The following is a 21777-nucleotide window of genomic DNA, read 5'->3' as shown; positions in this document are numbered from 1 at the left end:
CACCCATCCATCTTTAACTACAGAAAAAATAGATAGAAGTAAATATTATATTATGCCACAAATAACAATATAGTACCATCAGAGTGATGATCGAAAATCAAGATAACATAGAGCTGCAGATGATGCTCTTATAGATTGCCATAAATCATGTCTACAACTTCCCACATAAGCAGTACTTACATACCCAATTTGAGCATCAACACAACGGTTGATAGATACCCACATACAATAATGTTACATGCATTAACTTCCAACTTTGGGACACTGCTTCCAAGCATGTTCTGGTATGAGCTTAGCTAGACCTAGAAGTTCATCCGATGCACCTTTTAGCTATGTTATCCCCATATAATGTAATTAGCAAGATAAGGCAGTTAAAAATAGAAATCCAAGATTGTTAGAAACTAAGCTTTAGGCGTGAAATTAAATAGAGCTTCGGGAAAAGAACGAACACAAGCTTGATAAAGAACGACGGAGAAGAAAGTCGGAGATCACACACCCATACCCTTGCAAGCTCTTTAACCCTAATCGGAAATCGAAATAAGAGCGACTCTCAATCACAATCGTATAAAGAAACGGAATAATGATTACCGTTTATCAAATCAGTGAACGGTTTCAATTAGTCTCCATTGATGCTAGCCATTTATTGCAACCTTTGATTGCATAATGGTTAAGGGGTTTCGATTTTTTATTGCAATTGAAGGGAATGGATGCGAATTGAAGGAGTTAACCCTTACACACACAAAAACAGATTCCTCACAAATTTACAAACAATCAAAAGCAAAAAACCAATCTACATACATGAAGTGATTTCAAGTTCAAATTCACAGTAATTAACAGCATCAGTATTACATAACTTTTACAAGCTTCAACACAATGGCAGACAACAATTAGGTTTTAAGTAATCATTCAATCAAATCAAATCCATACAAAATTGAAATGAACAATAAATCGAGAACATATAGTTTCATACCATGGAGCAAAGAACTCCACGACGATCACAGTGACCATTTTGGATAGACGTGCAGGCTATAGAAGAAACTTGCGATAACAACAGAAAATAGCAATTGGGTTTGGATTAGGCTACGGAGGGGGGCATATTTATAGCAGAGGATATATAACATTGAGTCTTCAATCCCCTCATTCAATTCCTCAATGTCATGGTTGATTGATGGCTGTTCATGGCCTATTGATGGAAGTTATAATAATAAACTCTAATTAAGACAATAATAATGGTGGGTCATAATGGATCATAATGGCTTGTATCCAATAAACCGTATGTATTACAAGCCACAAAGTGTACAAGAGCAAATACCCAAAACATGACGTGTCGTAAACTTGTACGAGATGCTCGACGGGCGAAACGATGTAATGGCAAATTACTTTTCCTACCCTATTATGAATTGTCTTTTTTGTCCTCGCTCTTTAGTTATGAAATGACTTTTTCGTCCATCACTTATGCTTAATAATATAATATATTATTATTATTATTATTATTATTATTATTATTATTATTATTGTCACAACCCGCTTAGGGCCTAGGCGTGTGACCAACAGTTGGTACAGGTTTTGAAAATATATCAGAGTTTGTTTTAGAAGAAGACTTTTTATTAAAAATATTTATATAATTTGAAACCATAAAATATAATTTCCTTTGTTTCAAAAACTTCTCGGGAAATAAATACCCAAACATTTGTTTTATAAATCTTTATTTAATTTATCGTGTAATTTTAATAATTTAAAATAATGAATCATCTCTACCTTGCGAACATCCACTTCATGAATGGCTCCAATTCTTGGTAATATAATTTCCTGAAATGTTAGAAAATACGTCAGCGATATGCTGGTGAATACGCTGACGCGAAAATATTTTCTTTACTTGATTACCCCTCAAATATAGTTATATCCGGTTCATCGTGGCTTAGGAATATTCAAGCCTTAAAACAACACAATTATAAACTCAAGTCTCTACACTAAATACCCCAGCAAACACCGCAGCGTTCGACATAGTTATGTACCTATTCGTATACACATGGTCATTTATCCCTGCAGGCAAGTGTAATATGACCAGGTGTGGTGTGCCCACCACATATGTAAAGATCCTGACAAACGTACACGATAGCCTGAGGGCTAGTGCTTTTACTTTTATTTATAACGTTTTAGTGAAACATAGTCCCATGTAATTCTTTCCATTTAATACTTTTGACTCGATTAAACAAGTTTAAAAGTTTGGGGTGTATTCACCTTTTTCAATTTGGATCAGCTTCAATACACTGTCCGAGGGTCTTTCCCTTTTTTCTTTTGGATCAGCTTCAATACACTATCCGAGGGTCTTTCCCACTTTCTTTTGTTATCTCGCACCTATTGTACGAGTATAACTTTTTGTTAGTCGGATATACAATCCAGCTTAAGACCTTTAGTCTATTTTTTTTATAATTTTTACCTCGATTATATATATTCTTTTTTAAATCATCTTTTCTTTATTTTAAAACTTTAGTTTAAAATATATTTTCTTTCTTTTCTTTTTACAAGTTTAAAAACTTGTATTACTTTTTCTTAAACTTTCTGTTTCTTCTTCTTTAAGAAACGTATACTTTCTATTCTTATTATTTAAGAATAATATAACCTTAAATCATATCACATCTATATTTATCTATTTCTTTTTCTATTCATGTTTGAACCTATAGTTCAAATCATGTACCTTTTATTCTTACATTCGAACCTTTAGTTCGATATGTTTTTCATTTCTAAAATCTACGTTTCCAAAACGTATACATACACACACACATACACATATATATGTACATTATTTAGTTTATATGAATCATATAAACAATATATATATAGGGGAATGTTATCTTAAAAACAAGTAGTTTCCTAGAAAGACTATGAATAAATCATAGCCATTGGATCATATCAATCAATGGTTGAGATTTAAAATTACCAGAAACCGTCATAGTTTCCTAGAAATACTCTTTCAGCATTATAACCGACATAGTTTTCTAGAATTATTCTTTCACCATAGGTTTTAATGCCTAATGTAAAAATTCTATTGGTTCTTACCATTCCTAAGAAACTTCTTCTTTTTATTTGAACCCTTTTCTATATATATATTCTTTTACTTGTTATTTAAAATATTTTTAAATAATACTTTTATCTTTATTTATTAATAAAGATTATTTCATTTTTTTTCTTTATTTCTTTTCTTTCTTTATTATTATCTAAAATGGGGTTGTGACGCAGCTTGTTGCCCGCTTACCTGCCACTTCATTGTAAATCGTTTGGATGTTTCTATGAAATATAAAAGGAGCGTTATAAAGCAGTGAAAAAAAGAGATCATTTAGATAATAATTTCACTTTATCTATAACCAATAGTTATATTTATATCTTTCTCTTTATATAATTTCTTTGATTTTCTTTTATTTATTTTCGAGGTATTGACTATACCCTTGACTAGGGTCTTAGCCTTTACTATTTTATGAATATTTTATTTGGGCATAACCCCTACCTTAACTATCTTATTATATTTTTAGATTTTCGGGCAGCACTTCGACGCTTGCACGTATATCAAATAATCAACATTTTAAACGAATACGAATCGAATATGAATACCAGCAAAAAAATAAATTATTCGATTAACTTGAAAATTTGTTATTCGATTTGATGAACATCCCTACTCCAATCTAATCAAATTGAACTGGCAGGCTTTAACATTTGCAAATATATGATGCAGGAACCGGGACTCGAACCCGTGTTCCCCATCTCACACTCTACTGGACTAACCACTACACTATAGGCTTTGGATGCTAATTCTTCCACCTTGATAATTCTTATATTAAACATTTCAGATTTCGTTTTCTCCATTTTAATAATCAACTAGACTATTATCATTATTATTATTATTTCGTTACTTTGCTGTTGCTACCTTCCCATCATTGTTATTATTATATGGTTATTATTATTAGTGTTACATCATTATTTCAATCATTGTTGTTTGGATTTAACTTTTATTAATAAGATCATGTACCGCGGAAGCATCAACTCTATTATTATTAGTATTATTACACTTTATTACTATAAGTATTATTATTATTATTATTAATATAATGATTATTGTTATCATCCACTTATTACATCCAATCAAGATCTAGCTCGTTTTGAATAAAGTTCGAATCTTTATCGATTTCAAAGCCCGGTTTAGCTAGATCTAGAATACTAAACAAGCCGAACTTAACTAATGAGTTGAATGAACCCGACCCATAAAGTTCACATTCTAACGTCAAGTTTACATTTTTATTAACCCTTAGACCCTTATCTAAGGTTCTACCAATTTTCATGGAGAACCAATATCAAATGAACGATCTTTAGAATAACGCGTACCTTAAACGAACCGATTTTTAGGCTTCGCTTTTGTCTGAGTTAAGCTTTGATGATCTCTTGTTATTGTAGTGATAATAAACAAGCTTGATCTTTCTTTATAAGGTCCGAAATTTCAAAGAGATTTGGGAGTGTGTGTTTTGAGTGTGTGTTGGTAAAAATGGAAAGTGGCTAGGGTTTAAAGAGTATATATATACTCCTTAAGTATGGACTTTAGGCCCATTAGCACACTAGTCCATGATTTATTTTAAATCCAACACTATTAAAGCCTACTCTCTTTTATATTATTTTATTATTTATTTAACGACAATTAAATAAGTTTAAATAAATAACAATATTTCTTTATTGATTATTTAAGAAACGTCGGATGTTTCAAATGGTGAAAACTTGCCCTTGAGTTCCTTTAGGTGCTTGGGTTTGAGAAGTCGAAGCTTGAATTGGAGCTTGATAGGCTTGCATGACCATGGGTTGGGCTTGGAGAGTTTGAGAAGCCATGAGTTGGGGTACTTGGGGGTAGTGGGGGGGGGGGGGGTGAAAAGTTTGCACTTGATAGGCTTGGGAGGTGTAGTATGGTTGTGGTGTAACATAGGCTTGGCGGGCTTGAACTAGTCGAGGACATGCGTTGCGAAGGTGATTTGGGTCACCGCAATTGTGGCAGCCCGAACGAGGTTAATGATTGGAGCACGATGGACGGTATTATTAATTGTAGATGAGATAATAATGGTATTATTAATTGTAGATGAGATAATAACAAGACTATGATGACTTTGAGATTCTATCGGGTATTAAGTAAAAGTTGGATTGGTTTAATTATTACCAAGACTATTATAGTGTTGTTGTTGTTGTTATTAATTTTGGGTTTCGATTTTCAAATAAATATTAATTTTTAATAAATAAATAATATAATGATATATATTTACGGAAATTTTATTTGAACATCAAATAGTTTGGTTCGTTAATAAAGAGTAGTAATAGATATTATTATCATGTTTATTTTATTCATATATATATATATAATAGAGAAAATGATGGTTTAAAGACAAGAAAACAATAATTCGGAGGACCGGTTTTAAAGAAAACAACATTTATTTTGTGTTATATACAATAAATGGTTCAAAGTTGATTAAAAACAATGTTGTAAAAGTAGGTCTACAAGGCTGAGTACTCTCTGAGTACTCGCTACAAGGTATGGTGCCGAGGGGAGTTTCTTTTAACTCCGCCTAGTTACTAAAAATTGGTCAAAGGTGGTAAACATTAGCCAGAATTACATATAGTCAGTTAACTTGGGTCTATTTTGACTTAAAAATACAACATAATTCGTATTTCTATAATATAAAAGAACGAATATCATTTTTTTTAATTAATGATTAACATTTTTTTAGAATAATTTAGTGTTTAAAAATGTATTTCTCTTATTTATATTGATATTCATTTATTTTGTTATAAATATTAGTAAACTTATGATATTTGAAATATATATATTACCCAAAAATTAATTTTCTTTATATTTATCATGTCCGAGTACTCCCCGAGTACTCCAAGTACTCCCTCCAAGGGGGTCGGCCGCCTAGGGACCGTCTAGCGACTTTTGCAACATTGATTAAAAGCATTAAAAATATGGACCGGGGGGCTCGAACCTGCACCCCCAGGCTGGTTCAATGACTTAACATTCATGCACCTGTCACTGGGCAAGTGTCTAACTCGTTTATAAATATAAATCAAACCCTTCGTTCATGTTCTTCCCCAAATTAAATATAAATCAAACCGTTCACCTCATCTTTTGAGTTTCGGGCTTGGTGATCATTGATGGTGAAAATTTGCCCTTGAGTTCCTTGAGGTGCTTGGGTTTGAGAAGTTGAAGCTTGAGGGCTTGGAGCTTGATAGGCATGCATGACCATGGGTTGGGCTTGGAGAATTGGAGGAGCCATGAGTTGGGGTACTTGGGGGTGATAAGTTTGCACTTGATATGCTTGGGAGGTGTAGTAGGGTTGTGGTGAAACATAGGCTTGGTGGGCTTGAACTAGTCGAGGACATGCGTTGCGGAGGTGATTTGGGTCACCGCAATTGAGGCAGCCCTAGTGGGGTTAATGACCGGAGCACGACGGACGACTCGGTTGGGTTGCTTTTATGGTGCGAACCACAGTGGAGCGGCTTGAACACGAGGTGCTTCTCGACAATATTGGGTAAGGTGGCCGAACCGATGGCAATTGGCGCACACCCGACAAGTGTATTGGGTCGGATGGTGGCGTTGGCAAGTGTTGTAGTACGAGTGTGGGCCGGTGTAGGGCTTCTTGTTTGGAGGGGCTTGTTGGGCTTGTGGTTGGGCTAAGACATAATTTTGGAAGTTAGGTTTTCTCTTGGTGTTGCGGTAGTGGGATGAGTAGTTGTGGTTGTTATGCTTGGAGGATTCGAGCTTTGATTCTTTAGTGGGCTCTGGTGTGGGCTTATCACTGGTTTTTTGTAACTCTTCCACGTTAATGTCCTGGTCTTAATGTGTTTCTCGGTGAGTGTACCGGCTAGATTCGGCTAAATTAAACCCTTCGTTCATGTTCTTCCCCAAATAAAACATAAACCCTAGATCCGAAATCAGTTGTATTGATTGTTGTTTTTTACAATTGGATTAGGGTTAATTTAAAACGATTTAAAATGAACCTAATGCATAAATTAATTATCTGAAATGATGATTGATTGAGAGTGAATGGCTAAATTGGGTCCCGACTCAAAATCGATATCAAACCCGATCTTAACGACTTCGTATGATAAAATTGAGTTAGGGCTTCGGTTCGTGAGGTTGTATTGAGTGTATATGCAGGTTTAGTTGAATTATACTCGTGTTTATATAGTGCATTAACGTCATAAAGGTCGTGGTTCGTTATGGTTATGATTATGAATCAATTAGCTGTCAATTGGTTAGTGTTTACTATACTTAGAGTGTTGGTAGACGCGTTTATGATTGCCAAACGATTTAGCAAGATCAATTTTCTGATTTTACACGTGAATTATGGAACAAGCAAAGTGTGTGTGTGTGAGGGGGGGGGGGGATCGGTCGCTGACGGGGAAAGGGAGAAAAGGAGAAAGAAATATATTTGTTAATTTGCAAATTGGTCCCTAGTGTTTAGTTGTGGGTGCAAAAGTGGTTAAATTGTTAATTTAGGGTTGGTTTTGTACATTATTCATAGTTTTAACAACAAATAAATAAATAAAAGAAATAATTATACTTAAACAAATGAGATATGTTATTATCGAAATATCCGAGTAAGAAACAGGTCGGGTAAGATTACAAATACAAGAAAAAAATGAAAAACCGAAATGTTACATTAAGTATAGGGGTTATCTCACATTATATCTGGAAATACGAGATGCCTATGTAACATGTATACCCGTCCCCTTGACTCGTTATCCCCGCCTAAACGACCCCATTTTCAACTTATTTTAAAAAAATGATAGGAACACTATCGAGAAGCTGAAAAACCAACAATGACAAGAAACCTCTAACTTGGCATTAGTAACAATAATAAACAGTTAATTGCTTTGGTTTCCGAACACCCTTCGAGATACTATCGGGATAAAAATTTCTATTTTCCCACATCCCCACACTTGAGGTTGACATTGTCCTCAGTGTTAAATATATGAAACGTTAAAGGACATTTGGAGGACGGGTTGAAATTGACTGTTTAACCATTTGAAACTTGGGCTCTAATGTGATGGTTCAGACACTAAAGTCTACAACTACATTTCTAACACTCAAACTAAAATAACAAAATAAATTTTGAAACTGAAATCACTTGATATATATAATCATGCATTGCTGAACGTGGCTCGTAAACTCAGGTGAATACTCGTCTCCACCAAACACTATAACCGAATCTACAAAATATTGAGACATGTAGAAGTAAGATTCTCAAAAGTGTTAGACATAGGTCTTTTAAGAATTTTGTAAAAATAATTTTTTATTAATTTTATAAGACGATTACCAAGCCGAATTATTAAGTTTTATAACAAATTTTGTTAAACGATTTAGCGTGTTAAAAGACCAAACTCACTTTCGTAGGAATCACGATTGCATTTTGTGTATGCGACAAGCCCTTTAAACCCCCCGGTAGCCTGGGTGGACGAGTGAGGTCTCATGAGGGTTTATTGTGAATTACACCTACAAAGTTCCAAATACAACAAAATATACACGTACCTGGAATAACAACAGCAAAAAGAACACGAAAGCACTTTGGGTAGCTTAACTGAAACCTCGTTTTCTGACAAAAACTTAACCTGCCACATCAAAATCCCAATTTTTCTCGTGAGTTATCCCCACACTTAGCTCTTTCTATGATGGTACACTTAAATATGATTAGTACTATAAAAACTAAAACATAATGCAAACTAAAAATATACAAAATGTAAGAGTACCATCTTTTTGAAACTTTTATGGCATTCAAGATGGGCATCTGGACCACACCCGTGGAACCTTCTCATTATAAGCACGTTTTTCTTTAATCGATTGCTGCTAGTCTTCCGATAGACCAGGATCTGGCCCGAGCATCCTCAATCTTGGTTGGGTGGATGTCTCACCTTCTTCTTACTTGGTCGGATACCTTTCTCTGCCATCGTCTCACTCTGTTGTTTCTCAAATCCCTTTTTCTGAACTGACCTGTTAATCATAAAACATTCCTATTTTCTGTGATCCTTGTCCAAGGATACACACTTGTCAATAAGAGGGTTAGTAGCATTTTCAAAAAATGATAAACGTTTATCACGGTCTCCACTCTTGATTCCCAATACCCCCTTAGCACAATCAATTACTGCATATGATGTGGCAAGGAATGGCCTACCCAATATGACTTGCAGTTGTGTATATTCACACGTATAGTATAGTCAAGTATAACAAAGCCAACTGGGTAGCAAAATTCCTCCACCTGAAACATTACATTAGTCACCATGCCCCGATGGAGTGTATGAGTTTGATCCACCAACACCACGGTGGTGTTTACCCTTTCTAACGGGCCAAATTCATACTGATCATATAAACAATCGGGCATGATACTATCACATGCTCCAAGATCTAGAAGTTCTAGATGAGTGTTAAACTCTCCACTTTGGATTGATATAAGTGGCACTCCTGGGTCTTGGAGTTTACTTAAGGTGGTGTTATTATCCACCTCATCAACTCTTATGTTGGTCAATTACCCATTCAACATTTATCACAAAAAGATGTTTCATTGTTTTTAATTCTGAATTATTTTGGAAAATTGTTTCATTTTGACCAACACAATCACTGTCATCACTAACATCATCCACCACTCTCTCAACAAACTGTGGTGGTGAATCAACTTCAAGACTAGAAATTTCAAAATTAGGTAATAGACTTATCGCATTGGCGTGCATCTTCGAGCTCGAACTGAAGTGTTGTTGGTTGACACTGGTATCGCTTGGTAACTGACCCACACTTTTCTGCAACTTATCCATGTCGGAGGCTAACTGGCCGAGCTGCATTTCCATAGATTCTGAAGATTTGTCTCGTAACTCGAACTGATTCTGAGTGTCTTTCTGATTATCTGTCACTATCTTTAGGAAAGCATCAACCTTCAAGTGTACCGACTCATTTGAATTACCCGAGGACCCTTTTTGTTGGTCCTGATTCTGTCCACCCGATGAACTGTTACCCCGACAACCATCTCTGTTATAACCTCGACTGTTGTTCTGATTATATGAACCCTGCTGATAACCGCCCTGGTGATAATTACTTTGCTGCCAATATTGGCTAGAATCCTGAAAGTTCGGGTTTGACTGACCCGCTACATTCTTGTATCTAAAATTCGGGTGATTTCTCAAGGCGGGGTGCTATGTGTTTGAAATAAACCCCTATTTTTTGGAATCCCCATAAGCATAATTAACCCCTTCGGGATCCTCATCGTCTTCATACTCAGAGCAATCATCTTGTCACACCCCCATCTTAGGCCTATGAGTGCGACCATCAGTTGGTACCATAATTGTAAATAAATCAGAGTTGCGTTAGTTTGCGAAAGACTTATAAAACTTTAAGGATCGAAATATAACATTTACATATATTCAAAAGACGGGATTATAAAGTACCCGAGCCATTGGATATATAAGTAGCACTTCGATACTCCAAGCGCTAAACTTGTTCACCTGCAAAATGTAAGAAAATACGTCAGCAACGAATGCTGGTGAACACGCTGACGCAAAAATATTTTCTTTTACTTTATTACCCCTCGAGACTACGCCTGCCTCGGCCCATCGTGGCTTAGGAATAATAAAGTCAAACAACACATTATAAATTCGAGCCTCTACTCTAAGTCACCTCAGCAAACAACGCAGCGTTTGACTTAGTTAAGTACCCGTAAATATACACATAAGGTCGTACTCCCTGCAGGAGAGCGTCCTACGACCAAGGGTGGTGCGATGTGCCCATTCATCGCATAGTACCACCTATGTAAGGATCCAGACATACGTATACCACAGCCTGAGGGCTAGGTTTATACCCTTATTTATAATGGTTTTAGGAACACGTAGTTCCTTGTAAACAATTTCACATAACATGTTTGACTCGTTTGAAAACAAGTTTATAAAAGTTTGGGGCGTATTCACCTTGTCTCTTTGGGATAGGCTTCACTCACCGTCCGAGGGTCTTTCCCTTATTTATCTCGCACCTATAGTACGAGTATAAACATTTGTTAGTCATATACACGATCCGGCTTAAGACCTTTAGTCTTATTTTATATCTCAACCTCGATGAACCTTTAGTTCATTTTCTTTTACTTGTAAACCTTTAGTTTAAAAGTAAATTATAAACCTTTAGTTTATATAGAAACCCGACGTTTCTTCTTCTCCAAGAAACGTAATCATTTTCTTTTATTATTTAAGAATACTTATTATTCATTAAATAATATTTTCATAGCAAAGAATATACATATATACTTGCAGACATATATACGCATTTAACAATATTCATTCTTTCATTCTTTTCTTTGTTATGTTTATTTCTCATCTATCGAGGTATCGAGTATAACCTCGAATTCAGGCTTAAGCCTTGAATATAATATTATATTATATTGATTTGTCGTTATGCCTAACCTTATTGGCGTATTGGAAACCCTACGAAATTGAGCAGCACTCTGACGCCACTTTACTTCTTGATCAACTTTGGTATGCCAACTTCAACACTTGTCGGCACGTTTTTTCGAGACTCCTTGCCATTACAACAACGCCTTCTTGATCGTATGTGGGTGGAGGGTGGCACGAACTTCGAGGAAACGTCGACACAAAAATCGAGGATCAGGACACGTTTTACGAGGAAATATGGCACGCTTATCGAGGTGGATCGAGTATACGATTGTCGGGATTTAGAGAGATGTTAGAGAGAAAAAGTTGGTGAGCTGAAATGGTGTGCCAAGAATGAATCCCGGACCTTGATATTTATAGGCAAATTTTGGGCTCCCATCGCGGTACACGATGGGTCCCTGGGCTGACCTATCGCGTACCGCGATATAGGTCAGCCGAGTCACTGCGTAGGTCTGCCACGTGGCGACACGTGGCAGCCGTTGCGCCACGTGGCGACACGTGGTTGCAGTGTTGCCACGTGGTGACACGTGGCGGCACATGATGCCACCTTGTGCCACGTGGCACACATGTCACGATGTGTCAGTAGCCCCATCGCTGTACGCGATGGGCTTCTCTTTTGTCCCGTCGCGTATCGCGAGAGGACAAGAAATCAGAATTTTCATTTTAAACCCTAAGGTTTGGAATTTGGCATTTTCAGTCCCTTAACTTTGGAAAGTTGACATTTTGAATTCGAAATTTTCACGATGTTACACATCTGCTATGTGCCCAAGTTCCCCACAATCTTCACAAACCAGAAAGTTTACCCTGTCTTTACCAACCTCCATTTTACCCTTATCTTTCTTCAACAATTCCAGTTGTCGTTCTAAATCAGCAATCCGTTTAGATTCACTCGATGCTGATTTTACTGATCGGGTAGTCGAGTGCTTTCTTTTTCTTTCTATAGCTGCTTCTAACTTATAATCTTCACACATAAACTCAAGAAAATCCCAGCCGTCTTCTTTTAGTTGGTTTAACAGTTGACCATTAAACAAGGCTTTAAAATACTTTATGTCTTCATATCTTAACTCGTCAATAAAACACTTCACTAATTCCCACAACTTGATCTGATGGTGCGGGTACTTTATCATCTCTTTGATACGGTAAATGTCTTGTGAAACAGCTCGCCCGATAAATGTGAAAATTGGCGAATCTCAATTCGGCCTCGTTTGTCCACGACTACGAATAATACTCGTTTAGGAACACCTGTTGCATCTCGAACCAGTTTCTAATACTATACATCGGTAATGAGTTAAACCAGTGTTTTTCTTTGTCTTTCAATGAGAACTGGAATAACTGTAACCAAACCTCATCTTGGTCAAACATACCATCGCCAATCTCCCCGTAATAGCCAAAAAATCGGACAAGTATGAATAACGGTCCTCAGAAGCCATCCTGTGAAAATGTGGCAAGATGTTAATGTAAGACGGTCGGGACTTAAATGTATGTTGTCCCGGTGCTCGCACCTGTGGGACAATCGGGGATGCTCCATCTGAAATAGCCGGTTTGAACCGAGTGTTAACATCCTAAACCAGGGCTGCATAATTCCTTCTTCGCCCCTTGATTAACGAAACCTCCTCTGTTAACCTAAATACCCTGACCTCATTTTAGCTCTGTTAACTCTGTTTCTCTCAATACTATGTATACCCGTGTTTCGATTCGCAAATCTGCCTCGTCTCTAATTCACCGGTTCATCTATCTCTTCATCCCACTCATTATTCACTTCATTTACTAGCACAAACCCGTCATTCTGTCTAACTCACCAGTTTGCCCCATGACTACCATATTTACCCTGATATGTATCATTCCATTCCTCTTCTTCTTCATCCTCAGTATGAACACTAAGATAATCCTCGTCTGTATATATCTGAACTCTGTGTCTGAGGGTATTATGTGGGGCTGATGGCCGGCCTGATTGTTATTTCAGTTTTGGTTTCTGGATAAGCAAGCCGAGTTGTTCGGGTTTTGTTGTCGGTTAGAATTGATTGGTGGGATTGGGTCATTTTTAGGCAAATCTTGCTTGTTATTGTTATTTGGGTGGAAAGCATTGTCTTCATTTAGTAGGTTCTGGTTTCGGTTTGGATTCTGGGTTTGGTTATGGTTTTGACTTTGGTTTTGACCTTTTATTGCTGATTTTATAAACTAAGCTCGGTCCTGGCGAGCTACTCTTTCAACCTCAGTCTTGAAAATAAGTGGTGACTGTCTGCCCGAGTGGCGGGTGTTGTAACAACTTGGATTTTTTGCTTATTATATTGTTAGGCGTTACCCGACCCGTTTCTATGATCGGGTAGTTTAATCAATAAAACATCGCATTTATCGAATTATTAATATTTTATTTTTATTATTTATTATATTTATTCGATTTATCAAAATAGTTTTAAACTGTATTCAAAATTTACCCTAAACTCTAGTTTAAACTCTTATTTTCAGAAGAACTTGAGGGACCTTAAATCTGCAATATAATTATATTATTATATTATATCCTAAATCCAAACCCATATCCAAACCGTAAACCCGAAACCCGGTTGATGTCTTCTACCATAATTCTCGTGATAAACTTAGAAATTATCCTAGTAAATTGTGTATATGCCTATTACAACACACAACGACACAATTAATTTGGAAAATATGATCTATTTGATACGAAATCACATAATAACGAAACCGTCTATATCATATTGGTGTTATACCATCTAGATGTCATAATATTACAATTAATCTTGTCTGCACGTTCCTATATACCTCGCGAATGAAACCCCCATAGTTAATTACATTATCGCAGGCTGCTAGTACCAATTCTTATACAAGTTCTCGGCTCAGTTCGTTCAAATTAACCTTCAATTAATCATCTTTATAAGTAATTAATACGTGATTCGTTTCGTCGTTAAGTCAATTGCATTAACCCTATGGTTAATCGGCCAAACATTTAACGTATTGGCTGATTGTGAATTGCTAGGGTTCATATGGATTTGGGATCAATCTGTTTGTGTATATAAATAATCGTTTTCATATAATACTTGAGTTAGACACCAGCCCAGTTGGTTGGTGCATATGGGTAAGTCACTGGACGGCTGTGGGTTGCAGGTACGAGTCCCTCCGGTCTGTTTTTTTGGGGATTTTCTTATTATTTTAATCCTTTTTAATCAATAAAATGCAATATAAGTATTATATAAAGGTAAATTAATTAATGTTTTTAAGAAACCGGCTCGTTTAAATTGTTGTTTCTAGTTTATTTTCGTTAAAAATATATGTATATATATAATTATATATGTATGTATATGGTGGGGTTATAATAAGAAGTGGAGTGTGTCTAAGAAGTGTAAGAAGTAATCTGGTGCATTAGATATGTTGATCTAACGGTGGATATGGAAAGTGTGTTTATTGTGCGGTGTGTTTTATTAGATCTAATGGTGAAAACACACTTTCTACACTTCTTAGGAAAAATCTATTTCTTATTATAACCCTGCTCTGTATGTATATATGTATATAATGTGTAATAAAATGATAAAGGTTTTTAACAAATAAAAAGTTTTTAATTTAAAATAAATATACATCAAATTATTATTGGTTTAAGTATTCTATGTAAAAGTATATTTTATATTATATCATTCAAATTATATACAATCTATAATAAAAGTAATCTTTATAAATAGTAATAACTTAAATAATTTATTATTTTATAAATACACCTGATCATCATTCAATTCTAAATCTCTATCAATTATAGGATCCATATTAATCTATAGTTATTTTCTCGCTATCACTCTTAATTAGGTTTTTCCGTTGATATTACTCAATGAGCGTGACGCCTTATTTCTTATTTTTATCCTCTTGCTTATTTGATAAGGTGAGTAACTCATTTCCCCATTTTACGTAATTTCAATTGTTTTGGGGACGTATGCGTACTATATAGTATTTCTATATTATTTAGTATTCACATTAGCAAATTATTAACCTTGTGTGTTTATCAATTATTCGACTAACTTGCTATATGTTAAATTGTTTACTTGAACGCATTCGGAGAGGTCCATCATAATCACATTAGTAGTATGATCATACGACCGTTGTAGTTAACAATGCCCACTTCGCAAGGCAATGGTTTTACCGACACCCATTAATTGCTCATTGGCTTGATTGTATATCACAAATGACAGTTTTGCTCTTTTTTGTTATATTATATTTAAATTGACTGATGTTTTACTCACTCAACCTTGTATTGATAAATCTACTTTATTTTATACGCATATGCAAGTTTTCGTTTGAATTGATTGCAAGTTGGTGAAGCATTTAAGGATGATTAAGTTAGAAGAAATTATCAAGACATTAAAATTTGAACGTATTTGTTTTTACTTTAATGATTATGTACTTTGTTTGTTTTGGATTAATTTGGAATATTTAATTTAAATTAATCGATATTGTCACCATTTAATATTGCATGATAGTACCTTGTGAGCTGTAAACAATCAGTTCGTGCCCCGACATTTCCTTCTTAGGTTGGGGTGTGACAAGTGTGCATAAAATTGTTACCTGCACAAACAACACACCCCGCGTAAAATAGGAATATAAAATATAAACTAACAACTAAAAATTAAAACTAAACTTAACATAAAAATAACACGAAAATCAAATAACATGAAAACATTAAGCGCACTAACTCCCCAGCAACGACGCCATTTTGATGCTAGACTGTAGCTAATTAGTTAAAAACAATTATAATCAAGTCCTAATCACCTTAAGCAAGCTAGGATAAGTAGGGTGTCGAACCACAAGGAGTATGTGGTCAGTGTAACATGTAACCAATTTCTAATTATGAAGTCACAGATGAGTGCTAATCACACTAGCAAGAGATTTAGTTTTAGTATCAAGCAAGTAAAAAAACAAGTTTCAATCAATAAATAAGACAAATCACACCCAGGTTCCAAGCAAGTCAATAAACAGTAATCCCATGTCATTTAACATATTCATCATCATTGATCAAATCAGATTGACTAACTAGGTAAACCTTAGGAATCAACAATCGCTAACACATAGCACTAGTTATCAAACAATTACTGCCAACATGACCCAACTAAGGGCAATTGTATGCTTTATCATATTCAAACTAGTCAAAACAACCCTATAAACAATTATCATAGCAACTGGAAAAATAATCATTCTGATCGAAATACACATAAACCGACTGAGTGTGCACTAATACTTATAGATTAATCAAAGATAATTACAAATCATTCGTTCTTAAACACATGAGAAAAATGAAAAATACAATACTCTACATCCCGGGTATGATTCGAGAAGACTAGCCAAGCATCGTCATCGATAGGTCTTCAATTATGATAAGGAAGGCTATTAAGACTGATCAAGGTATGATTGGTAGCCCTGGAATTCACCCAAAATCGCCTAATATCTACTAGAAGTTGTAATATTTGATTAGGGTTCGTAAAATAGAATATATAAGTCAAAACCCGACTTTTCATGTTTTTTATGTCCATCGCGTATTGAGACCAAAAAGACCTCATTTTTGGATTCCTCTCGTCGAGAAACCCAAAATTCATATATTATGGGTCACGTAACTCATTTTCTAGCCCGGGATATGCTTGTTTTACTTCTTGGTCGCTTTTTGTCAACACGTCTTGTTCAGTGTTAGCATTGGCTTTAGGTTGCTCATCCAAAAACTTCCCGAATATTTCTAACACTTCCTAAGACTTCAGTCTATGCTCCGGTCTTCCCGAGATATCATTCCATGCTCGTATAAGTATCCAATTTAGCATATTTAACGATCAATTGTCTGAAATAAAAAAGCATGTATGTAGTACCAAAGTTCTAACAATATACTCAATGAAACTACACAATTAACACACTAATATATATATATATACAAATATATACAAAATACCCGACCATCAGGTTTTATTTAAGTCATTTTAGTTTAAGTTTTAAATGTTTTATGTTAAGACTTTAGTATTCGCTAAGGGGGTCTCAAGTTGTCAGCGGCTCGAATGGTTGTAACTCTCTACTATAGTTTCAATATGAAACTAGATCATGGGTGTTTTAACTTGGCTAAACTTAATGATTTACACGTTATAAAAGGTTATTCGGCAAAAAGTAAGAGTATTCAAAATCCCGTTTATGTGGCCTTTACCAATTAAACTATGTTTTCCACATTGACATAACCGGTCCCTTAACTTAGTGGGTATTTGATAGAAATACCCCTAACTATAACTAGGGTTATGTTTCCCTTAGATGTTAATTAAGATTTACATAAATAGAGAAAGAACACCGATTACAAATTCTCTCTAAAAGCATCATCATATCTTTTTGACATCCTAAAACGGACAATTCGCAATAATCAGGGCGGAATCTTCTTCATCAAAGATTTACAAATATTATAACGAGGATGGAGAACCAAATGTGAATGTTCTATTATTTACTTCGTTATTTACTCTCTATGCTATTTGTATTTGGAGTTATCTATATGTACATAATCGATCAAGCCGTAACTTTTTTTTTGAACAACCAACGGAAAAGGATATATTAATCGAAGATTTAGTAATTCGCAAAACACCGATAAACTAGTGAATAAAACTAAAAAAACAACACAAACCACCAGAAAACTAAACACCCGAACAATGGCAATTCCTCCTGATTAAGAGATATAGGGCGTTTGGTTCACGGAACATTTTTTAAGAAATATGAATTGAAACTAAAATTGAATTTGCAAATGGAAATTAAATAGAATGTTTAAAAATTTATTATATGTTGAATTGATAAAGTTTTAATGGAAGTTCTCCTCATTTTTCCCTTAACACTCCGACCCACCTCTACCCCCCCCCACCCCCCCACACACACACACACCCAACCCCCCACCCACACCCACACACACAATAATGTTCCAATTAGGGGTGTTTGGGATTTTTTATTTTGTCTCCTTATAACTTTTCATTAAGTTAATAAGTTACAAAAATGTAACTTATAGAACTTTTCCTCTCACAATATAAGCAATCCCAAACACCTTATTACTTTTCTGAAAGTTTATAAGTTATAAGTTGGTAAAAATAAGCAATTCCAAACACCCCCTTAACTAGTCTTGCCAATTGAACCAGCAAGCCCATATATTTTATCGTTTACTGAAATCATATGTAACTTTGGACCAAATATCAACCAAAGTGGTTGATTTAGAGTGTAAACATCATCTACCCCTTTTGCTATAAACGTATTATTAATAACCAATGATGTATTATCAGTCGATACTTATCATCCATCTAAAGTTGATTAGATAGAAAATAGATTCTAAAAGAAGGGTTGTGTATACATCCTCAGTTAAATAGGTAGACGCATAAATATGAGAATATCATAAATTTGGAACATACAATAAAGTTATAGATAAGAATGGATGGGTTGATATTATTTATTGCTCAATTATAGAATTAAAAATATCATCGGTGATGCTACCTACGTGGATGAAGCAATAAAAGATTCTCTTCTAGATAACATAAGACATGTAGGGACAACTCAACGCGGTTGATATACACTCATTTTTCACGTTATACATTTTAATACTTAGGAAAAAGTCATCAATCACATCCATTCCATTATAAATACATTCCATTTCTTCCCATTCATTCTTCCTCTGCTATCTCTACTTGCTTATAAATTTCAATCAAAATTACCCTAAATAATATCAGTCACCCATGGGTTCATACTCGCCTTTCGATTGTCTCATCTTCGGTACGTATTCATTCTCATTTATTATTGTTTTTTAACAAATTATATATCTTCTAATGTTTATAGACATTAATGATGATCAATTGCAGATTTGGATGATACTTTGTACTCTTCAAGCATCGGATTCGGTGATGCTACTAAACGTAACATAGACGGTACGATTTCACACCACAAAGAAGCCAAATCATTAAACTAAAATTAAACTTAACTTGGCTTGAATTGTGTCTTGCAGATTTTCTCAATGAAAAATGCGGATTTGAACCGAGGAAAGCCTCTGCTCTTCGTGTTCAGCTCTTCAAAACTTACGGGAGTACTCTCGCTGGTTTAAGAGTAATTATATTTACAGCTAGAATTGTTACATGTTTAATTATTTATATCATCAAAAGTTTGTGACAATTATTAGGGAATATAGATTATTATTATTATTATCATCATAACTTATAACTATGAGATATTATGTGATTAGTTTTTTATAACGTCACATATAGTTAATCAATAGTACATAACTGATAACAATTTGTGTGTTTAATTTCAGGCGTTAGGGTATGATGTTGACGCGGATGAATACCACAGCATCGTGCACGGAAGGTTGCCTTACCACCTAATCAAGCCCGATCCTGAATTACGAAGCCTTTTGCTCACCATCACTCAACGAAAAATTGTAAGCTAACTATATTGTCTTAATGTCTTGTTTTAACCCCTAAAATCACAAGTAATTTAAAAAAAGTTGACAATTATTTTCAGATATTCACGAATTCCGATCGTACTCATGCGACGAAGGCATTGAATCTTCTTGGAATAGCTGACTGCTTCGAACGGATCATCTGTTTCGAGACCATGAATCCAAATTTATTCAATTCCAAGTCATCTTCTCCAGAGGAGTTTCCTGTGATTTTGAAGCCTTCAATAGATGCATTCAATATTGCTATTGACGTTGCTGAAGTTGACCCTAGCAGAACGGTACTCATTTATATAGTTTGATGATTTGTCATAATTAATTAGTCATTTTCAGCTAAATACGCATAGTGTTTTGACAGCTATTTTTTGACGACAATGCTGGAAATGTTGCCGCAGCCAAACTTGTTGGCCTTCATACTGTTGTGGTAATATGATTAAATAATAATGGTTTTTGTTTAGTTACTAGTTATTTATTATTTCTCTATATGCTTAATTATTGTTTTGTTTGTATAAATTATTGGACAGGTTGGAAAGACAATGAGGACAACTGGAGCAGATTATGCATTGGAAAAGATACATAACATATCCCACATTATTTCCGAAATATGGTTAGCAAATTAAATCCCTAACCGTGCTCGTGTAAATGGATGTAAAATAACAATAATCGCGTCCCTGGAACGTAGATACGAAACAAATGAATGCTAATGTCTGTAGAGAAATGAAGCTAATTAGTTGGTTATCAGATGGACATCCTTAAATGAGTTGTCAAGACAATGATACCAACTTAACTTGTTTGGTTTGCTTGTATTCAAAGGCAAACTTGTATAAATAAATGTTCAATTGTAACTAATAAATCTTTTATGATAATAATAATGAAAGTGTGTGTGTGAAATGGTATGTGATGGAATCTGTAACGTCAACAAATTTATACTCTTAACATATTAGACTCGTGTAATGAAAGTAGTAAAATACCTTTGATACACTTGTAGACTTGTTAGTTATATAATGGTAATCAGTGGTATTCAACCTGCGCACTTCAATGGTAATAACCCCACGGGTATTTTGTCGATATCGGTCTAGTTTGTTTGCGCGTTGCGTGATATCGGTCTAGTTTGTTTGCGCGTTGCGTGAGATCACGGTGGGAATCTGATTGTTATTGATAACGGTAACGGTACCTGGATATAGAGGTTCACAAAACGGGTTTTTTCTAATACCCGGGTTCGGGTATGGACCAGTTTCGGGTATGATTGGGTATTGAAAAATCGGGTATTGAGAGAAATCGGGTAGGGTTCGGGTAGGGTATTGAGGCGAAAAACTCAACCCTGTGTACCCGGGTAGGGTATGATCGGGTTCGGGTATTGGAACCGGGTATCTGTCCGGGTACAACCGGGTTTTAATACCCGGTTTTGAATTTGTAATTTTTTAATACATTTTTAATTTGTTTTAAATTTAAATTTGCTTATTAATGTATAAAAATAATTAAACTATATTATAAAAACCATAAATCCACTTAATACAAATTATTTACTTAGTAACATGCATTTTATAAAAACGTAAACATAAAAGTTGTGAAGTAAACATAAAAATATACTACAAAAACTCATGTATTATTTCGGGTATTAGAAAATTGGTATCGGGTATAACCGGGTATCGGGTATAGGGTATGACCGGGTCCGGGTATTTACGGGTATAAATCAGGTACGGTTCCGGGTACGGGTATTGACCATAAAATGCATACCCTATCCATACCCTACGGGTAGGGTCGGTTCCGGTTTCAGGTATAATATTCCCGGGTATTAAAAAAACCAATTCCGGGTATTTTTTTCGGGTCCGGTTCCAGGTACGGGTTTTTTGTGCACCTCTACCTGGGATATGCTATAGCAACAGGAA

At 35.1% G+C, this 21777-nt stretch overlaps 1 protein-coding gene across 1 annotated transcript; it reads left to right on the top strand.

The window, feature by feature from the left end:
• Positions 1 to 19036: 19036 nt before the first annotated feature.
• LOC143556243 (uncharacterized protein C24B11.05-like) lies at positions 19037 to 20779 on the top strand. The gene is made up of 7 exons (XM_077045617.1): positions 19037 to 19212; positions 19299 to 19364; positions 19442 to 19539; positions 19745 to 19870; positions 19954 to 20169; positions 20247 to 20312; positions 20413 to 20779. The coding sequence occupies exons 1-7, from the start codon at positions 19176 to 19178 to the stop codon at positions 20506 to 20508; spliced, it is 705 nt and encodes a 234-aa protein (XP_076901732.1). The 5' UTR covers positions 19037 to 19175; the 3' UTR covers positions 20509 to 20779.
• The last annotated feature ends 998 nt before the right edge of the window (positions 20780 to 21777 follow it).

This window comes from Bidens hawaiensis, unplaced genomic scaffold (genome assembly GCF_021521415.1).
Source record: "Bidens hawaiensis isolate Kalapana, Puna unplaced genomic scaffold, B.hawaiensis_p1.1 tig00018487_1, whole genome shotgun sequence".
Classification (NCBI taxonomy): Eukaryota; Viridiplantae; Streptophyta; class Magnoliopsida; order Asterales; family Asteraceae; genus Bidens; species Bidens hawaiensis.
The sequence above is the reverse complement of the archived record's forward strand: the minus strand, read 5'-3'. Positions and strand labels throughout refer to the sequence as shown.

Excerpts from the sequence above, each read along its gene's own strand:
- LOC143556243 (XM_077045617.1), top strand. The coding sequence starts at position 19,176 with ATGGGTTCATACTCGCCTTTCGATTGTCTCATCTTCG. Across the intron at positions 19,365-19,441 it reads TACTAAACGTAACATAGACG|ATTTTCTCAATGAAAAATGC; the intron begins GTACGATTTCAC and ends TGTGTCTTGCAG. Across the intron at positions 19,871-19,953 it reads CCATCACTCAACGAAAAATT|ATATTCACGAATTCCGATCG; the intron begins GTAAGCTAACTA and ends AATTATTTTCAG.